This window comes from Delphinus delphis, chromosome 9 (assembly GCF_949987515.2).
Source record: "Delphinus delphis chromosome 9, mDelDel1.2, whole genome shotgun sequence".
Taxonomy (NCBI): domain Eukaryota; kingdom Metazoa; phylum Chordata; class Mammalia; order Artiodactyla; family Delphinidae; genus Delphinus; species Delphinus delphis.
Genome location: NC_082691.1, coordinates 80,937,471 through 80,959,685, shown reverse-complemented (window position 1 = coordinate 80,959,685; position 22,215 = coordinate 80,937,471). Strand labels below are relative to the sequence as shown.

The following is a 22,215-nucleotide window of genomic DNA, read 5'->3' as shown; positions in this document are numbered from 1 at the left end:
GGACCCAGGTCTGGAAGCGAACGCACGGATCTCCCCCACCCCCGCCACCCCGCCCCTCGCCTCTTCCCACAACCCGGCTCTGGGACCCGTCAGGCTGGTTCAGACATCTGGGGAATTAACATGTCCCGCCCATCCCTAGCCTCGAGCCGCGCAGGCTCCGCGCCTCCGCCCTCGTTCCCCCGCCGCTTCCAGCTCCTACGCGTGGAAGCCGCTACAAAGGGCTTGAATGAAACGTGTGTGGGTTTAGTGACCTCGTAAGCCGCCAGGGGATCCCGTCTCCCCACAAACCAGCGCGTCTCTCGCAGGAGGCTGAGCAGGGGGAGGAGGCAAGGAGCGGAGCGCTGGGTTTCGCGTGCGCGCGCTGCGGCTGGAGCGGCGGCGAGGGGCTTCCTGGCCATGCACCGCCTCGCCCGCGGCGGTTCCGGGCACCACTCTTTCCGCCCGGGCTGCGCCCGCTGTCGCCGCCACAAGCTCCTGCGGCCGCCGGCACTGTCCACCGAGGAGCAGAGCTAGCCCTCCCCACCACCGATTCCCTTCTCCGCGGAGACGCGCCGCCCAGCAGCCCGCGCCGCCCCCTGGTCAACTTTGAGCAAGAGGAGAGACAACTTTGGCCGCGGCCGCGGGCTTCGCATCCCGCTTCTCCTCGTCCGCAGGAGCCTCGCGAGTCGCTGGGGTTAGGTGGGGCGAGAGTTACCCCGGCGCATGTGCGCGGCGTCTGGCTGTGGGCAGCTTGTCTCCAGCAAGCGGGAGCGGGAGTGTGGCTACTAGTCATCTGAAGGTGGGGAACTTGCTTTCCTTTCCCTTGAAGCGACCTCGTCTTGCTGCTGGATAAAGCTATATCGAAAGCATGTAAATAGGCAGAGCGACTGTTACCAGGAAGGCAGCCACCCCAAAGGCAGGGAGGAGCGTGGGGCTTCGTCTGGGCTTCTCCCAGTCGCAACATTAATCAACAGTCAGGCGTTGGTTGCAAGTTTTCAAGGTCAGCCACCGGCAGCAGCGATTCCCTCTCTGAATCTTGGGGATACGCAGCGCTCGGGTTGGACTTGGCTGAGAAATGCACAGGACACCAAACGAGGAAGGATTGTAGAGGGGAAGGGCTGTGACCCCAAGACCCATCCCCCAACCTCCCCCTAATCTCCCGTCCCCCGCTGCAGGGGCGGGGGTTAGTATGTGACATGTGTCTAACTCTCAGCGGCAACTTTGGCAGCAGGTGTCCGTCCTAAGCAGGAGCCGCCGTTGCCGGGTGCGCCCTCGCCCAGCCATGCGGGCCGCGGGCGCGCGTCTCGCCCGCACCTCGCGGCTGCTGCTTCTGCTACTGCTCAAGGTTTCCGCTTCTCTCGTCCTCGGGTCCGCCCCTGCGCCCGGGAACGAAAATTGTCTGGGGGAAAGCTGTTCACCTACACTGATACAGCGTCGCAGCAGGGACGCTTGGGGACCGGAAAATTCTGCAGGAGACCTTCTGCCAACCCGTGCGCCTAGGGAGGAGGCTCAGGAGGCAGCGGTGCGCTTGGCGCCTTCATGGGACCCACCCGCGGCCCGCGGCGGTGACCCAGGCGCGGGCAGAGGGGCGGAGGCGTCGGCAGCGGAGCCCTCGGGACCTCCAGCCAGACCACCTGGCGCCTGGAGGTGGAAAGGTGCCCGGAGTCAGAAGCCCCCGGGTACTTTGGGGAGAGGGAACCCCACGGCTCTCCAACTCTTCCTTCACACGTCAGAGGAGAAGGAAAAGGGTCCCAGAGGCGCTGGCATTTCTGGGCGCAGTCAGGAGCAGAGTGTGAGGAAGGAACCCGGAGCCAGCGACCTTTATTATTGGCCAAGGAGAGCCGGGAAACTCCAGGGTTCCCACCACGACCCCCAACCCAAGACGGTCAATGGACCGTCGGGGCACGAAGGGCGGACGATTGCACCCCCTGGCAGGGCTCTGGCTCTGAACGGGTCCTCCCTTGAAGGAGTTCACGAACGCGGGGGTCCTCGGCGGGGGAACACCACGAACCCGCGCTTGCGACTGAAGAACCCTTTCTACCCACTGACCCAGGAGTCCTACGGAGCCTATGCGGTCATGTGTTTGTCGGTGGTGATCTTCGGGACCGGCATCATAGGCAACCTGGCGGTGATGTGCATCGTGTGTCACAACTACTACATGAGGAGCATCTCCAACTCCCTCTTGGCCAACCTGGCCTTCTGGGACTTTCTCATCATCTTCTTCTGCCTTCCGCTCGTCATCTTTCATGAGCTGACCAAGAAGTGGCTGCTGGAGGACTTCTCCTGCAAGGTCGTGCCCTATGTAGAGGTAATGCCTTCCAGGGGGTCTCAAGCTACGGGCTTTATTCATTTCCGGGATTTATAGCATCAGACCGGCTGCTCCACGCACCTACTGCTGAAGCCCTTCACTTTCTCTCAGGGTTCCTCCCTCATTTCTCTTGCCAATCATTTATAGACATTGGCATTTATATACTGGGCACAGGGGCGGACCTAAGCAGCTTTGTCCACTCACCTTCAAACTCACCTGCTCCTGGATTGGGAGATAATTAGCATCTCATAATGTATAGAATTGTTTAGATTTTAAATTTCTCTCTCAACTATGGTTTTATACATATAGATTTCTGATTTGGAGACTATCAGAGATTCTAGAGTGAATTCATTATTAGAACCTAGCAAGAAAAAAACCCCTGCATCACTCATCTACTAGGTTTCTAGTGCTCCAGTATGATTTCTTCCCCAAGGATATTATCACATTTCTTCTTAAATATCAAAATTGGAGCAATATATATATTTTATTTAACAAAAGACATCTGCTTTTCTTTGTTTGTCACTTGGCCTGGATATATTAGTAACCTCCCAAATTAGTTTGTCTGGCTGTCTGCCATGCTATCCCACCTAAATTCGTATGTCATTTCTGTTTCTCCTTTTTTCCTTCTCAACTTTGTAACCATTTTATTTATTTTGTATGAATGAGCTTAAGCAAAAATAACACTTTGTACATCATGGCACAGAATTTATTTGACATTCCTAAAGTATATAGTATATATGTGTCGTTTGTTAGAGTATAAGGGATTGGCTATTTTTCCAAGACTAGAAAATTTCTTAAGAAGAAGGGGACACATAATAGCTTCCAAACTTTGGAAACGAAAATCTTTGAGTAAAATTTGACTGTTAACATCCTACAGCTAGTGTCCTTAACCGTTATTATGGTAGTTGGAATTTCTTTAAACACCAGCTCTTGGAAGGAGCCCACGTGCTTTGTTGCCAGTTGTGTTTTCAGCCAGCTGGCCCTTGATTTACTCCATTCAGACTGCCCGTTTCATTTATGGAAGCAGAAGAAGGGAAACTGTAAATATTCCAGAGCCCCTGATCCTGTCTGGCACCAGGGCCAGTGACATTATGTTCAACATTGTTCCAGGGCCTAATGCTAGGGGATAAGTAAACAGAAAACCGTACCTACTTAGAAGGGCCAAGGCAAGAGACTGTAAATAAGACCCTCTGTTATCCTGGCAGAGATCAGATGCAGGATCATGCCATGCTTGCTAAATCAGCTGTTGCTGCTTTACCAACATCTAGAATTTCTCTTGTTGCCAAGCTCCAAGTAGCTCCGAAACATCTAAATATTTGGTAGACAGCTCATTTTTGAATTGCAGAGAAGGAAGTGAAATTTTTGGAAGAGAATATGTGTCTACCAATTGCCTTTTCAAGGTCAATTTCAATTTAAGATTTCTCTGATTGTTTGAATAATGCAGAAGAAATTGACATATGCAAAAAAGAGACAAAAGTAAACTATAAAGTGAATAGGAGAGTTACCTCCAATAAGAGGGAAGCATATTGGCTTGTTTTAAATGCACTGGACAGGATGAAATCATTATACATTAAAGGGAAAAACAATAAAAAGGACAGAAAAAAGAAACTGGGGAAAGAAAAAAAATTACCAAAGTTCTTGAAAAAAAACTTTAAAAGAAAAGAATCCCATTCAAAGTCAGAAAAGAATATATAAACTTTGGTTAGTTTAGTGAGACCTGTGAGTTTTGAGTGATGGTATTTATTATGTATGTGTTTTAATTTTCTTTCTCTAAATAAAGAGAAAGAAAATTAAAGAGAAATCCTCTAATACTGAGGATTTTAAAAAATGCATACTTTCATTTGTATTTCCTTTTTAAATTTAATTCTCAGCTCCTTAAGAAAAACAATTATTATTTTTTACTCTCTATTTCCCCCCTTCTTCATAGCCCTTTTCTATTTTTTAATTATTGGTACTAGGCTCTTTTTTCCCCTGGAAAAGCAAAGGCTTGGAGAAAAAGATTCACTCATTTTATTTTCTTGAAAAATTAAACTATAATGTACATTTTTACTGTTAGAATAATGAATAAAAGCCTTAAGATTTAGTGTTTCTATATTCATACCTAATCCTACTCTTCTGAAATAATTCTATAATGTTTCATCATACTCTGTGAAAATGATGATCAGACAGTAGCATTAGCTCCCTACTTCCTGATTATGAGGACAAGAAATACAATCCAACTCTCAGAATAAAGCATTTCTGCTTCCAGGAGGCACTGCTGTTTTCACAGAAGTAAGAGGGATCTACTGCCTATTTCATGTTGGGTTTCTGAAAAAAACCAGATGCTAATGTGGAGATCTGCTTCAGGAAGTTTATTGGGGTGTGAGCTCAGGTTCAACACCTGTTAGGGAATGAAGGAAGCAGGACTGGGCAGAGAGGGACGTTGAACTGTGATGCAGATGCCACAAAGACCTCAGCTGACACCACAGGGAGCTCAGGGCTGGAGAGGGAGGTCCTGAATGGAGGCAAGACGGCCCAGCCTTTATAGCCCCTAACAGACCAGTCATTGGATGCAAGTTGCTCCCAGGAAGGGGGCATAACCTTGAGCCGGGTGGATCTCTTTGGTTAAGGGCAATTGCTAGAGAGGGATGCAGCTAAGAGCCATCAACCACCCATAGTCCCAGCAGCTGGGGGAGATCAGCATTTCATTCCTAAAGGACTTTGGGGAAGAAGCAATCTGGGTGGGGAACCACAGCAGCCACTACAGTGGCTTTTGAATTACCACGTTAAATTAGAACCAGATGGCATTCTAACCCAACCCCCTCATTTTAAAGATGACACATGACACTCAGAAAAGAGAAATGACCATCCTACGTATACATATTTAGTCAATGGCAACCAGACCCTTATTCTCAACACTTGATGTTGATATTTGTTTAGTAGGCAAACATCTATGAGGCAAAACAGTGTCCAGTGAGTGTTTTCTTTTTCTTTCTGCTCCTTGGCATCTTTTTTTTTTTTTGCGGTACGCGGGCCTCTCACTGTTGTGGCCTCTCCCGTTGTGGAGCACAGGCTCTGGACGCGCAGGCTCAGCGGCCATGGCTCACGGGCTCCTCCCGGACTGGGGCACGAACCTGTGTCCCCTGCATCGGCAGGCGGACTCTCAACCACTGCGCCACCAGGGAAGCCCTCCTTGGCATCTTTTAAAAAGATTTTTGTATCCAACAGACAGGAAAAATAATAAGCCCAGTTAACATCATTTGTTATATGATGAAACTTGTAGCTCTTTATATTCTTAAATTTCATCGTTTCCCATAAATTCCATAGTTCGTAGCTCATTAAATTTTTAAAAATTGCAGTAATCTGAGACAATTGCATTTTTTCATGTGCCAAACATGGTTATTTTAATAATCAAATAAAGATACATAGGTTATATTTTATGTTCTTAAAAATCACAAAGTGTTCTAGATAGGGGAGGACATTACAAATCTTTTTGAAAACGTTCTCCCTGATTTGCCCTCATTCCAAATCTTTTTCTTCTTGACCACAAGACTTCTGAAAATTATTTGACATTTTATCTCCTTTATTATCTAGATTTTGCCTTTTCTTTACTTTCTAATCTCTTATATTTATTTTATTTGTTGGGTAGTCTTCCTTTTCTTCCCACCACACATCTTCTTATTGATTTGTAATGTATGATTTACCATTTTTCTAGTAGTCTTTTTTGCCTTTTTCAATGTTTCTCTTTTTAAATTTTTCTTAGTTACTTAAAACTTTTAACCACAATTAATTTTTATTGATCTTTACAATTTTTCTCTCCCATCTTCTCCTTTGCCTTCTTTTCCTTCTCTCCCACAGTTCTTTTTTCTTCAGCTTGAGTATTAGTATAATCTTAAGGAGGAAGTAGAATTTGGGGGAGAGTTGGCTTTGTGTAGAAAAATAGGTGTTTCTTCAGCAGAAATTATATGTCTTTGCAATTCGCATTTAACTCTTCTTTTTATTTCAATTTGTTGACCAAAACTTAAGGAGAACACCCAGCTTCCAGAGTCTATCTCTAGAAAGGGAGGTTTAGTATAATACTGCTATGAGTGGGAACATAGTAGGAACATTTGTAGTTGATAATTTCTCTCTTTCTGTTCCAGGATTATGATGTCTCTGTGGCCTAGTGATAAGTCCCTTAAAGCAGACGGAATGGTAGGAAAGGGGGATAGGAGAGGAGGAAATCTGGGTGGATGGTGGCCATTCTAACAGCCACATCATTTTGAACTGGTCTGTCAGAGAGTCACCAGAAAAAACTATACTCAAAGCAATAGTTGAATAGTTGTATGGAGAGAGAGAGCGTGTAGATGTGGGTTGGATATGGAGGTCTGGGTGTAGATTGCAGTAGGAGAATGGCAGAGGGGTTCCCTACCACACCATTCTCTTAGGGATCTAAAAAATGGTTAAAGCCAAATAACTTAGGCATTGAATATGGCAACCCACTAGAACAGCTCTCTGCTAATTATTTGATGAATGCCAACCAGAGTCAGTGTATCACCTGATCCAGATCCACTGCTAACTATTTCCATTTGGATGTTAATTGGACGTTTTGAATAATATAGACAGCTCCTTAGTTTAAAGAACTCACACCTTCATGGTGAGTGGTAGGGAAGGAAGAAGGCTTCAAATAGTTCTAAGTTAACCCCAGATCTAACTGTAGTTTTATTTTCTTGGGATACAAGATTCCTGCATGAGGGTGGTGGGTGGATAAAGGGAATACATCTCACCAGGGCCTCTGGACCAGGGATGATTTGTGGAAGGTCTAGAACCTTTCATGATGAAAAAAGCCAGATTCTCCAATGGCTTTAGAAATACTGGTTTTAAACTGAGTGAGCAAATGACTTTTTCATTGTCTTAGATTGTAGTTGGCACTGACAGATACGAAAAGAAGGGTGGGTACCGAAGCTGAAGATGATATTGCTATACAGTTTTGTGAGTGAGTCTGCACAGATTTCCCTAAAAGTACTAGATTCAAGTACTAGCACATTGATCACGGCAGGCAGTAAATTTGCTTGAGGGGTGGATTAGCCATTGGGTATTCTGATAGACTTTTAAGTGGAAACACAGTTTTGTGAGCCACTTGAAAGTTACTAATAATACTATCAGGGAAAATAGACACACTGTGTGAGAATGGTGCTTAACAAATATTGTATGACTTCCTATTAATCCCTTTATAATAATTTTCACATTCCCATGCAAGTGACAGTATTTGGCTGATAACTCCAGCAGAAAAGAAAACAAGTATAACGTGTGCTCCTATGTATAACTCCGTTCATGAACAGTGTACGGTGAAGTTTGCTGAATTTGGGTTCCACATAAGAAGTAAAAGCTTTAGGATATTCAAATGTGAAATTCAAATAATTTCCTTGACTATTGATTGTAATAAGAATGTCGTCCTTTTTTAAAGCTTGCCAATGAAGTATAAACAGGAACGTGGATTTTTCTTTACTTGCCTTCTAGAGATATTAGTTGGCATTCAGCTTTTAAGGATTATACACGAAACAGCAGCACCCAATAACTGATTAAGAACAGCTTGTATAATTCATTATTTTCTATAGTCCTTTTCCATAGATGTCATCATTCATTCATTTATTTACTATCCATTCATTCATTAAACATTTACTGGGCTTTTCTGCTATGCTAGATACTATGTTAGGAGGAAACAGGAGTGGAAGAACAAGAGGAAGAGAGGAAAAAGTTTCCAAAGATGAGTAACATAGATATGATACTGCTATTATAGACAGGTGAAATCGTGTGCTACCGTGTGATGAATACTTTAAAAGAGGCTTAAACAAGGTGTGATGGAAGTTCAGGCATGGCTCTGGAATGGGTCAGCTCACGTTTGTACTTAGTTATGACCAAAGATGGAGAAATTCAAGTGAAAACTATGTTCCCTCTCATTCTTTTTCAAGCATAGTCTTACGCTTAGTTTTCATAAATGCATACAGCCTAGAGCCATGGTGAAAAGTTACAACTATGAAAGTCTTTTAATTCTTGTTTTCTCAAATTTTCCTGGTATAGGAGGCCTATAAGACAATTGGGCAGATGGGACAGTCCTAGAAATTTCATTTAGAATACAGAATTATTCTAAATATTATTAAATATTAAATTATTATTTAGAATACACTGCCTGAGATAACCATTTCTGCTTTGGAATTAGTCGTCCTTATTAGCCATAAGGACATTAAGTAAATCAAATTTTTTAAAGTTTATTTAAATGAATTGTTTAATTAGCAATGTAATAACAGTACATTAAATTGAGTCCTTTTCTTCTGAAAATCTCTAAAACATACCTATTGTTTGATTTGACCTTAGAGAACATAAGAAGAAAGGCTGAAGAGGGAGACACTTTAGACCCTATTATAGAGTCGGGGAAAGGGAAGCATAAAGAATGGACCTTCCTGAGACCTGGATTCATTTCTCAAGCCCACAGTCAAAGTGAGGACGTATCCTCAGTTCCTGAGGGCTGCCAGCGTATCTGGTTATATCAACAAAACATCTCTCAACAGTGAAAAAGAAGCAAGTATTTCCACAAAAGCAAAACAGATCTGAGCTTAGGAGTGTACCCAAGGCTGAGGAAGTAAGGGTCTACCTTGCCCTTCACCCTTGTACTGCGTGGGCCTTGAGAGAGTGATCCCACCTTTAATAGCTCTTCCTATGTGCTGCAACTAGGTTTAACAGTGTCCCATTAGAAGCACAGGGATCTGAGTCTGAGATGTGGACCGTGTGGGGAGAGAGTAGGCAGACTGTTATGCAGTGAGGTTTGTCTCTGGCACTGCATTTCTGTGCCCATCCTCCAGGGATCCTCTGTCTTTTTTTTTTTTTAACCACAAATTGACCTGCCAAGGTCCCATAATTAACTCAACCTTGTTGCCAAGGGTACTTAACTCTTAAGTATCCTTATGAGAATGGTATTCTTTGTGCCAGAAGAGATGATCTCACCTAAAATTTCAAGGTTGAGTGGAGAATGGAATTGCTACAATCTCAAATATGGGCCCTTTCTATTTGCAAAGTAGGTACAGATACTTTCCACAAAACCTCCAGAAGAACTGGATATCATCACAATTCCAGACTTATTCTTGAGACAGAATACTTTCAGTTTGTGAATTTATGATGGTTTTCAACGTGCTGTGTCAGCACACTGGAATGGTTGATAGCATGAATGATGCCAAGGTCACTGATTTGATCCTAGCCTAGGATGAGTCATTTCAATTAGGTGTATGACTGTACTCAGGGCTGCCATTATTTTATTCCCTTCTCGTCACTCCCTCCTTCAGGGAACTTTCCTCCTACCTTTACTGTCTTCTCCTTGGTTCAGATTTCTCTTATATAGGAAAAGCATCTGTTAACTAATTCACAGTAAGATGTGAAATTTAGAGATACATGCCTTTTGAAGAGGAATGAGTAAAGAAAGGGTACTTCCTTAACCTACTACCAACAATGGAATTTTGGTTAAGAACAGAGGAATTTTGTCTTAAAATGTGGTTTCTCATAACTACCCAAGCACAAATGGATGAGGCCAACTCTGATTTTGTCTTTAGTTTAGGTTCACCATCATGCAAATCAATTTCATTAGTCACAAGAAAAAAATAGGTGAAAATTTGTTACTGTTCTTTGGAAACTTGTCAGAACCCTTAGGTGAAAAACAGAAATCCCAGTTCATTTTAAGATTGATTAGAAACATCATAATAATATCAAGCGTTGAAATGTGGACTTTGAGCTTGTGGGAAAGATTACATTTTGAAATGAATTTCTAATTATTGAGAATGAATATGGAATATATAAATGCTCTAAGACCTGTTGATTCCAATAGGTGGCTCCCATTGTAGTACACATGATGTTAATCTTGCTTCATTTGCATTTTTACACTAATGAGCGTTGGCATATTTGTAATTAAATTGTAACATTTTAGATAAGTTGTAGTCAAATGATTATTTTTTTTTAACTGCAAAGGAATGTACTTCTACAGAAGTCAGAAGTTGTAATTGGTAGGAACATCAAGGTGGGACTATAAAGGTAAAGAAAGATTTATAGGGTCAAGACAAATTTTAGGATGATATAGTAGCTTTTAAATAGTCTCCATTGTTTTTTAAATAAGTAAGAGCATGTTATCAAGTTTAAAAAAAAGGGAAGAAAGTTGAAAATGAGGCAATAATGACAGTTGATATCTTCATTGGAAATCACATATAGATGAAATAGCCTGGATATTATAGAAATAGATAGATATTTATGATATGTGACTGTGTCAGATTAAATCTCAGTGATACTGATAAAGGTAAGGAACCTTCTTTTTGACGATGGAAGAGTGGCCTGGAAGGGCTCTGTTTCATTTCAGAGATGTGTATGTCCTTGTGAGGGTTGAGACAAATCTCTCCTACTCACTCTATATTTTGGCCTGGAAACACTAATGCAAGTGTGATGATTTGCATGTGCTCTGAAATGAAGACCTTTTGATAAAGGCCATCTCATTAACAGCAGTCTGATAAACAGTGGCTCTGAGAAACATGTTGTCTCCACTGTTGCTCAAAGAAGTGTCTCTGGTGGAGAAGTTGCCCTGAAGTGTTTCAAGGATAAGGATTATGGAAAATGCAAGAGGAAGCCAGGGCACACAAGCTCAAGCCATTTAGAGTTTCAAAGGAAACTCTACCCTGTGCTCCTCGTGCTTTTTTCCTGACTGATTGTTAGGTCTCTAACCATGGACTTATAATAGGTTATCATTCATGGCTCAAATGAATGGGTTTTGTTAACAATAACGCCCTTGTTTCGAGAGTTACTTGTATACAAAGGACAGCACATAAATAGATGCACTTAAACATCTTTTTGAGGTAAAATATAAGTTAGGCTAGAGTAAGTTGTCATGACTTTGGTTAGAAATTTTCCTGTTTTATAAAAATCAGTGTATTCCAGCTGCTTCAGTGTACTTAAGCATGTAGATTCGATTTCATATGAAAGAATTTTTGCTTGGAAGTACATCGGTCTTTTCTTTCCCCATCAGTGTTATCACTGATGTATATCAGAGGGTTTAGCAAAAGACACTGTTTATTTGGTATGAGTTGTACCTTCATAGCTTAACCTCATTCATAAAGGTTTCATATTTGTCTGTCTGCAGTAAGCTTCTGAGAAATGGAGCAATAGCTACAACAGGAGTTCCACAGATGACTGTTTTTCTTCCTTTCTTTTCCGGCCGCGCCATGCGGCATGCAGGATCTTAGTTTCCTGACTAGGGATCGAACCCATGCCCCCTGCATTGGGAGCGTGGAGTCTTAACCACTGGACTGCCAGGGAAGTCCCGACTGTTTCTCATAAAGTATCCACGTGCTCTTTTTTCACCTCATTTTGAATGAACTTAATACAGTACTAGGTAAAGGTGGTGGCCAGGATTTCCTCAAGGCTGGATGTTTGTATTGAGTTAGCACCTTGAGCAGTGGGGAGAACATTTTGACACTGGAGCTGCCCCTTTCCCACGTGAGTGTCTCCACTTGCCCTGTGCCTGCCCAGTGCCTTGAAGCAACGCTGCAGGTGACCACAGGTGACCACAGCTGCCCACAGCCTCACCACTCTGGATGTTGACTGGACAGGGGCTGAAGTAGCTTTACTGTTGTTATTCCAGGAAACAAAGAAGAGCAGAACATTGGAAGAAAAGATTTTAGATTTTGTTTTAGATTTTGTTTATTTTGATTCTCTAGTGTCTGTATTTTGATGCCAATCCCCTCAAAATTCTCAGTACCTTATTTTCCCAACTAGTTAAAGATTTCTGCTTCCAGCTTTCCTCTGATCTTGATTCTCACAAGTAATAGTCTTGTCTATTCAAAGTGTTTATAGTTGTGCTTTTGTTGATGTTAATTATTCCTTCCATTGCAGTTTAATTAATAACAGATTGCATCTCACTCATTCCATCTCTCAGAATATTGCTTCAAAGAAGTACCCATCTAAGCTAATGCTTAACTGCTTTACTCCCAAGAGCATATTTCCTGGTGGTATTGAATTTTAGCAATCAGATATGGTCATTAAATGCAGAAGATCCAGCTTTCATGATACAGTTTTATAATTGTGTATAATTGCACCATGCATCTTGGTAGAATTTCTAATGAGCTGTATGTAAACAAGTACATTTAAAAATTGTGATAGAAATCTTTTCATGTTACCCCAGCATTTAGCATTCTAATTACATGGATAGATTCCATATCTAAGTAGGCAGAAATTAGCCCACCACCCATTGTCCAGATGATTTTTATCAATTAATTTCTGAGGCATGCAGTTAAGCCTTTACAAAGGTTTACGGTCTCCTGTAAATAATTTGGGAACGTACTGAGCTGGGACCATGTACCCTTTCTGCTCTTTCACATCATAAAATCAATTGTATAAGTGAATTTACAGAAAAATATCTGGAGTAATAACACTGCAGGCAGTGGCGGCAGGAGGGAGTAGCTATGTGGGACTGGCATTTGGGCTGTAGTTGCTGTTGGCAACTGCGTAGTAAGTGCTATCTGCATTTGGGGCCGTGTTTGCCTCAGCGGTTCCTTTAACAACTCTCTCTGTAGCTCTTGTGACCTTCCTGGACGGTTCGCCCCGTTTCAGCTGGATCCTAATTGCAGAGGATCCTATCAGACAGAAGTACAATTTGAAAATAGGAAGCTGGACACAGGAGCTTCCTGAAATTGTGTAGGACAAGTGGGAAGGTTCCCTCAATCTATGATTCGTCAGATATGTTTGAGGTCCTCAGTACTTAAGCTCTTGGGAATATGGCTGAAGAACTGAGCATCTTCAAATGAGATACAGTATAGAAGGATTCCTGAGCAAAAAATTGAGGCACATCTTACTCTTGCTTAAAATTTTTCCTGTTGTTTTTTTTTTTAATCTTGTGAGATGAATTATACAGAAGCTAGAACCCCCCTTTTTTTTTGCTTTTTGAAGCAGTGAACATCTTTTAATTAAGAGTGGATGTGCAGCACCATTTATGATATCTAAGGAGTGGTAATCTAACACACCTGTTCTAGTACCTGTCTACCCACTTTCATTTGTTCTTTGCTATTACCTCTCATGAAATGCTTTGTAACAGACTTGGAGATAGGTATGCAAATGATAGCTCCTGTGATAATTGGTCCAGATTTTAAATCTCTAGATTTAAAATTAAAGAGGTTAATGGGGGAGAAGACATTATCTCCTGTGTGTTGTGCATTCTTTGTAAGGAATGATAGAAAATTACCAAGCACATAGATGTTCCGAGCCTCTAAGAGATTGCTTCTCTTCAGAGTCTCGTATTTTCAAAATCACCAAGCTGTCCTTTTAACAGAAATGTTATTCCTAATTTAAAAAGAATGCACAGCATAAGCCTTTGTAGCTTTGTATTTGTGGACTGACTCAGGATACAGAGTGACAAGGAAACATGCACAAGATTTGCCTCAGTGAAGACAGTGCAGAAAGCCTTGCTTTACAGTCTTATAGAGAGATGAATCAAAACATTTGAAAAGCTAATATATAAATTAAAACTTTCAAAAATCTGTAAAATAAAATACAGCAATTTCCCAGTAATCCTGTTCGGTGCAGACCTTTAGAAAATGGCCCATCCTTGTCAGATTTCCATTCAGACTATGACATTCAAAAGATGACTGACATTAAAACAAAATCTGATTTTAAGACAGTTGCACAGTGTGGACTTCAATTTTAGAATTATTTGGAGTCTCTGGCATAGATGCAAAGTATATTTCCATCAAGTCAAACAACTCACTAAGTTGAAAGTTAATTTTAAAAAGGTGAATGTAGAGATGACTCATTTTTCATGGCAGGCATATTAGATGGATATTTCTTATACCGGTGTTTATGGGAAACTGCATGAATTTTGTAGTACAAGAGCTGTGGTTATAAGTTCAACCATGACCTCTTGATTTGCCCTGATCTAGACTTTGTTGGTCATATTTTGCTTCATGTTTGCTTTTCAAACAGTTCACCCCTCATTATATCTCATTTTCAGACCGTCCCCACCAAGTTATGAGAATAGTCAGGACGTGGATGCGGTGTCCTTATTTCGCACATGAGGACTAGTAGACACTGACTAACGTGTAGTGTGTAAGAAGAGAGATTATTTGACATTGGAACTCTTATAGAATCCGCAAGGCAAGTTGTCATCGCTCTGGGAAGAGTGACAGCTTGAATGTAGTAAATAAACAACTAATGTTTTGAGTACTAAAATTGTTAGGACAAATGGTTTTCCTTTTGTCAACATGATACCTTCGAGTTCTAAAAATGTAGACATTAATGTATAATATATATATATATGTATGTGTGTATATATTTCTTTGCCCCTTTGCCAAGGCATGACTTCTGCCTGTGCTTCTTAAACATTCCCACTTAGTGGGCAGGGGAGAGTGAATGCAGGTATTTGGGGTATACCCCAAAGCATCCATCCACCTAGGGAATTTTCTTTTAGTTTCCTGGTTTATCTTAACCCTCATGAACATTTTACATCCTATCCATTGTCCTTGTTTAAATATATAAATAAAGACTATCTATTAAACATTAAATTATTTTAATTTCCCCCCAAACAGTGGGGTAAATCTGATGCTCCCAGATGATTACTGTGTTTATCTTGTGACTTGACAACCACCTTGCCCCGCTAAGTTGACTATGACTGAGCTGATCTTCATGGCTCCTTCCAGCTTTAATATTTTTTGGCTCCATGACCCTGAACCACTGTATTTCTTCTTCTTTTTTTTCTTCTAGTTTTATTTGTTGTCCTTACAATGATTCAGCTGTAGTCACCAACCCAGTTACTCATGCCTCATTCCAGGAAATCGTTTTCTTTTTCTTTTCTTTTTTTCCGTACTTTTTGCCCATCTGTATTTTTTCCGGTACGTGGGCCTCTCACTGTCCTGGCCTCTCCCGTTGCGGAGCGCAGGCTCTGGACGCGCAGGCTCAGCGGCCATGGCTCACGGGCCCAGCCGCTCCGCGGCATGTGGGATCTTCCCGGACCGGGGCACGAACCCGTGTCCCCTGCATCGGCAGGCGGACTCCCAACCACTGCGCCACCAGGGAAGCCCTATTGCCTAATGTTTTGATCTTTCAGAGATGACCCAGGAAAAATATATTCTGTGTTCCTCCCGCAGGCTGCTTCTCTCGGAGTTACTACGTTCACCTTATGTGCTCTGTGTATAGACCGCTTCCGTGCGGCCACCAACGTCCAGATGTACTACGAAATGATAGAAAACTGTTCTTCCACAACCGCCAAACTTGCCGTTATATGGGTGGGTGCCCTCCTGTTGGCACTGCCGGAAGTGGTGCTCCGCCAGCTGAGCAAGGAGGACCCGGGCTTCAGCGGGCGCGCCCCCGCGGAACGCTGCGTCATCAAGATCTCCCCGGATCTCCCCGACACCATCTATGTTTTAGCCCTCACCTACGACAGCGCCAGACTCTGGTGGTACTTCGGCTGTTACTTCTGTTTGCCCACACTTTTCACCATCACCTGCTCTTTAGTGACTGCAAGGAAAATCCGCAAAGCCGAGAAAGCCTGTACCCGGGGGAATAAGCGGCAGATTCAGCTAGAAAGCCAGATGAACTGCACAGTCGTGGCTTTGACCATTTTATATGGATTTTGCATTATTCCTGAAAATATCTGCAACATTGTTACTGCTTACATGGCTACAGGGGTTTCCCAGCAGACAATGGACCTTCTTAATATCATCAGCCAGTTCCTTTTGTTCTTTAAGTCCTGTGTGACCCCTGTCCTACTTTTCTGTCTCTGCAAACCCTTTAGTCGGGCCTTTATGGAATGCTGCTGCTGCTGTTGTGACGACTGCGTCCAGAAGTCTTCCACGGTGACCAGTGATGACAATGACAACGAATACACCACAGAACTGGAGCTCTCACCTTTCAGTACCATACGCCGGGAGATGTCCACGTTCGCGTCCGTTGGAACTCATTGCTGAAGCACAGCCTTTGGTTTGCTTAGGTTTCTTTGTTTCATTTTCATATCCTGTGAAAGTTTTTACTTCATATTTTTCCTTAGTGGGAAAACACGCAGAAAAGGAGAGAAATATTAACTACTGTAGAACTGATTTTGCAAATTAATATTTGTGCTTTGAACAAAAAATTTATATTTAGTTATTTAAGAAGTATGAGGAGGCCAGTAGTTTTAGATCATTTTATCTGGTATGGTGCTAATATTTTATTTGAAAAAAGTGACTGCACCTTAATTAATTGCTAACTTTCTTTTGTTCTTTTAAAAATATAATCACTGTATATTGATTATAGCCATGTGATTTTGTAGGCTATTTTATGTTTGAGTTGTGATTGAAAGTATATTGTATATGGTATCGTGAGGTGAGTTGTAGTTAAGAAGCATTCACAAAGTAGCACCAAATAAATTACACTTTATTCTTTAACGTCATTGTCAATCTACTTTTAACCAAGATTCAATAAATCTTTTAATTGCCTTAAATACACAATTACTGATTCTATGCACAATTTAAAATCAGCCTTATTGTTTTATAATTCTATTTTCCTTTAAGGTGGGCAATCACTATGATATAAAGACATTTTCCTAACAGTACTATTTTATATGCATGATTCATAAAACTAACTGTATGTTTAAAAAATTGTATTTTTAATATTCAGCTAGAGATGTAAAATTACTTCCAAATATTTATAAAATATGAATAAATAGACAGCAGAGTAGGAAGAAACTATCTTTTTTTAAAGAAATTCACCTCTGAACTAGCATGTAGAGCTATAGGTTTTCCCATGAAGAATTATGAAGAGAACCAAGGACTAAAAAGCAACCCACTTGTCATCTGATTTCATCTAAACACTGACCTTTGAAGCACCATGAATTCTGTGTGAAGCACTTTGAATTCTAATTTTTCTCCTTTTAAAAAATGAACTTGATTAAATCTGTGTGACTTAATTTCTCTAAGAAATTACAGTCGTGGAATAATAAAATATTTATGCATCTTGATTAGAACACTTGAATATTCAAATACTACCTTTAAGTTGATATTCCATAAACTCCCAACAAAAATCTAACCCTCTCTATTTGAATTCTATGGACCCCTTAAGGAGTTCAAGTTAAAGCAGTTGTGTAGGATGCCTTCCATGTGGGACACATGCCTAATCAGATGGCAGAGGCAGTGACCTGAGTGACACAGTGTGGTTGTAATGTTGCTGTCTTCAGAAAAATCATATAGGGGAACCCAATTTTCTGGCTGGAAACTGCCCTATGTGTTTTCTACCTGTCAATTTCTGTACTATTCAGCTTAACTGGTACTTTCTTTCTTCCAGACTATATATAACATGATGTTCTTTAAATCGTTAAACTTTAGTACTAGAAAAATTAAAGGGACTTAATTCAGACCACTGGTCTTCTGCATGAAACCCAGATTAACTAAAAGACAGTGTCCAGAATACCTCCCTTTTCCCAGTCCAGTACTCTTCAAAGGGATTTTTTCCCCTACTGTCTGTATTCTTAGGGGTTTGAGGAAGAATAAAAACAAGGCACCATTGTCCTCTTACAGATCCCTGTAATAGGTCTTTGGAAAACAACTGAGGATGCCTAACTGATGGCTGCCAACTGATGGCTGCTGAGCAGATCCACAGTTATAATTCCACAGTGTCTCTCATGATATTTAGTCAACTTTATAGATCAAGAAACTGATTGAGCATATGGCATAGAAAAGGTTCTGTGTTATAATCTGCAGTAAATAAAGGTAAATAGAGCTTAGTGTCGGACTTTACAAAAGCAGACAGGGGTGGGATGAGAAGAAAGGAATAAGACACACGTGTAAACAATTATGATGTAAGCTGGGACCAGTTGGGAAGGTGTAAAGTTCTGCGATAATTCAGGGAGAGCACCTCAGATGGGAGGAAGTCATGAAAGGTTTTATGGGGTACCTGGAGGGACAGACCTTCAGAAGGAGTCGATGAAAGGCAGTGCGAGAAGTGGACACTTCAGGAGGAGAGAGATTACTAAGCAGAGGAAAAGAAGAAGGCATCCTGGGGTGTGACTGAAGAATAAATAAATAAATAGTCCAGTTTGGTTCCTATGCTATGTGTGAATAGAAGCCTCATGAAGAATACTGATGAAAATATGTGAGACCATATGATAAAAAGGTATGGCTTTATGTCTTTGGCATTCCAGATGCTCTGTGTTCACATGAGAAGCCCTGCCCTCCCTGTCCCCCGTACTCTCATACAATGTGTTTGTTAGCAGTGGGGCATAGCAGCTTCCGCTCCCCACATTCATACCTGGTCCTGAACTGAAAACTGTTTTGTAGGGAGCTTGATTCCTCTGAGAAATATTTAAAATACTTCTATCAAGAAATTTTCTTCTCCGACCCTTCCCTGTCATTTTAAAAATTAGATGGACTTTTCCTGATCGTCAAGGATTCTCCAAGATAACAGGTTGAGATTTCTTCCTGATGATTTGAATTCATCTTGCATTTTTAAATACTCTTCAATTACCTTCTGTTGGTTTGGCTTTCTCTGTTCTCTTTCTAGGCAGCATATTCCCAGTATACCCGATTATGGTAACCCTTCTCATAAAGAAAGAGGAAGAGAAAACATTAAAAGTTTCTACAATTTCACTATCATGTTTTATGAGTGTTCTCTCCTTCTTTCTGGAGAGTAGAAAAATATATGCTATATTTTCTTTGCCCTGGTCTTTTAGTGAAAGCAATTGAGGAGTATTTACTGAACCCCAGTTTTGCTTTGCTACTTAGATTGTTAGTTTTTGAATTCAAAGCATTCAGCATGGTGCCTACAATAGATCGGAATTACATTACTTCAGAGCTCAAAGCGATCTCAAAGTCTTCCAGTATTAATTACCCAGCTCTTTTTTTGTATGTACAAAACTGATTTTCTGAGAAGTTAACTGAGTTACCCAAGGTCACATAATTTGACCCTGGTTGAATACTGACTTATCATGAAAATTCTAAGAATAGAAGATCTCCTTTTAGGGATTATATATAATAATTCTTTTCTACTTAATCAGTTGGCTTACAGCAGTCTGTGAAATACTATCTTGATTAAGATAACATATAGTAAGTGTTAATAAGTGCTTGCTCAATGAAAGGATAAACAAATCTTTAAACGAAAGAACACTCAGAAAACACAGTTTAGCAAAAATACAGATGGAAAACCAGGACTATGAGTTAAGAAGGAGTGACAAAAGGAAAAGTAAGAGAATATAGTTTTTTGGTAACTGTGTTCAGACCATAAAATTAGCAGTCCAGCACTAATCAAATTATGTAATTATCTATGGCCATATACACGGTATATGTATGTTCTGGACAAATTATAAAAACTGGATACTATAATTCGCTTTTCGAACCTCTCTATCCCAAATTTATTAAGTCCAGGTATTCTAAAAGCCACGTTAGTCCTTTGCACATTTTATTCTTTCAATCATTCACTCCATTCATTCAGTTAAACGCCTATTGCCGGCTTTGTGCCGTGGCGGCATCGTAGCCGACGAGGTTTATCTGAAGTACAGTTATTGCTAATTGAAAACACCTACATGCCAAACACTGCTAAATCCAAGGGACAGAATAGTGTGTGGTTTAGATACAACTCAGTCCCTTTTGGAGTTTACATTATGTGCAGTGCCTACACATAAGATTATTCCCTACTCATAGATTATTCCCTATATCAAGTATTTAGTGAAAATGTGAGTAGTGCTGAGAAAGAAAAGTTCGGGAAGAAAAGTGCTCCGAGAGTTTGTTATAGGGGATCCTGACCTAGGGGTAGTGTCAGTGAAAATTCCCTTGGGAAAGAGCTCAGGTAGAGGAAGGGAGAGTATTAAGGCTCTGTGTGGACGGAGACAGAGCAGGTCCAGGAACCAAGAAGGACCAAGAAGCCTGGCACGCAAAAAGCAAAGGCAAGCATAGACCAGAGTTGGTATGAAACAAATTGCAGTTCATCTACAAAGGGTTTCGGTTATATATAGGTAGAGTAACTTCACTTCATCAATGTTAGACTGCCCTTCTGTGGTTCATGGGAGACTACTTATTGTTATTAGTAAACTGACTTCCTTTTATATTTTAATATAACAGCCTCACAATTGTTTGATTTTTTATTATATTTCACTGAATTGTGTTTCCACACTTTCACCCCAAATATTGCAATATGAAGTAGGATAATAACTCATTAACTGAAGAGACTGTATTGTTATATAAGTAGAAGATAATTATTTACTACCAAGTTATGAGACCTTAGATTCCTAGAACTCTGGTGCTAAATCAATTGTCCATTGCATTTACAAATTTGTAGAGGATTAGCAATCTTTTGCTTCCAGTGCTCAGAAGTTAAAGACTGATTTAAAAAATAGTTATAGTAATCAACCTCAAAGTGATCATTCTCTTGAACTAGTAATACTTTAATCAGTTGCGTGGCTGTTAAATGAAACGTTTTCATTTCCTGTTAGTCCAACTGTTGTCAATTCCACAAACTGAATTCAATATTTTTCTTCAATTTTTAAGAGATATAAATAATTCATATGCAATACATTCTGTGAAATCCATAGAAACACCTTCTGAGTTGAATGCCTTGCTATATAGACAGGGATGTGACTGGTTTGTTTTACTCTCTCTCTACATATACACCAAATTTAAGTATAACCATAGACATTTTAAAATTTCCTAATTAATATTTATTTTCCTGAGTTTTAAGAGAAAAAAATCTTTTGTAATTTTATTCCTTTTATTTGTATTTGTATTGATAATGTATTTAGAAACTTAGGTCTACCAGAATTTTTTTCCCTAATCAAATAAAGTATGATGAACTTGCTAAAATTTGAAAGTTTGCTACAGACAGAATTTGGAAGTTTCAGGGAACAGTGTCTCTGAGCAGAAAAAGAAAGAGAGAGAGAAAAAGAGTGAAAGAGAGAGTGAGAGAAAGAGAGAGAGAAGAGAGGAGAGGACATTTGGGGTGTCTAGGAGAAATTGTGATGGTGTGAGGGAAGCTTTCAAAAGAGTTCATAAAAATGACATAATTATATTTTTCTTATACCCTCTTCTCTCACTAATGACTTTTGTTCCTGAACTGTTTTTAACTCTGTTTACCAAGAAGAGTGGGCTCTGATCACCAGCGCTTTCAAGGCAATGGAACAATGACCTATATCAGGAAGCATTTTGGTAATGGGGAAGTTATGTTGGGAGGTATGACTATGCGCTTTTGTCATTCTAAAAACACATCCATATTTTTGTTTCAGAACATGTTTTAAACATGTAGACACATTTAAAAACTCTTCAGCTTGCTTCTATCACATTGACATTTCAAGTTTCAAGATTTTAAGAACAGTTTATAAAGACAAATATGTTCTTTTGTGAAGTATCAGTATATGAGGAGGGACATCAAGAATCACACTTAAGTCCCTGAAAGTCACGTGTGCCATGTTTTCTTTCATTTTGAAAAGATGCTCTTGTACCGCATAGTTATGCTATTGTGGACAGGGTTTTGTTCTATTAAGTTTTATTCCTGCTTTCGCTACTCCTAGAAAGAAGACCTTTTTTGGTTTGTTTCTCTATGTTTGGCTCAGCCTTAGTGACTTGGTGTTGGGGTAGCATTCTGTCCTGAATTACTCTGATTTGAATTCCAAATTGATTGCACAAACCCCACATCAACAGGTTGGCATTATTCTATGGGCATAATACAGTGATTGTTGGAGAAGTGTGGCTTGAAAGTCCACCCAGGGTGTCAGAGAGTAAATGGACCTTTTGTTGGCTTTGGGGGTTGGATTATTTTTCTTTGTCTTGCTGATTTTGAGATTGTTGGACAGAAATTTAACTTTTTCTTTATTTTCATTTTGGCAAGAGATTAAAAAATCTCAATAGTGTTTCTTAACAAGGCTTCATTGACTTCCATAAAACTTTGTTTCTGAATTAACTTTTATCTCCTGAAAACCTTTGGGCAGGACAAGCCAG

General features: G+C 40.6%; 1 protein-coding gene across 1 annotated transcript; it reads left to right on the top strand.

The window, feature by feature from the left end:
* Positions 1-965: 965 nt before the first annotated feature.
* GPR37 (G protein-coupled receptor 37) lies at positions 966-17,190 on the top strand. Its single transcript, XM_060019978.1, has 2 exons — positions 966-2,287; positions 15,409-17,190. Exons 1-2 carry the CDS (start codon positions 1,262-1,264, stop codon positions 16,225-16,227), a joined length of 1,845 nt encoding a protein of 614 aa, XP_059875961.1. The 5' UTR covers positions 966-1,261; the 3' UTR covers positions 16,228-17,190.
* Positions 17,191-22,215: the final 5,025 nt, after the last annotated feature.

Bases quoted from the DNA above. Each gene is read 5' to 3' on its own strand.
- GPR37 (XM_060019978.1), top strand. From the start codon at position 1,262: ATGCGGGCCGCGGGCGCGCGTCTCGCCCGCACCTCGCGGCTGCTGCTT. The intron at 2,288-15,408 runs GTAATGCCTTCC...TTCCTCCCGCAG, and splicing joins AGGTCGTGCCCTATGTAGAG to GCTGCTTCTCTCGGAGTTAC.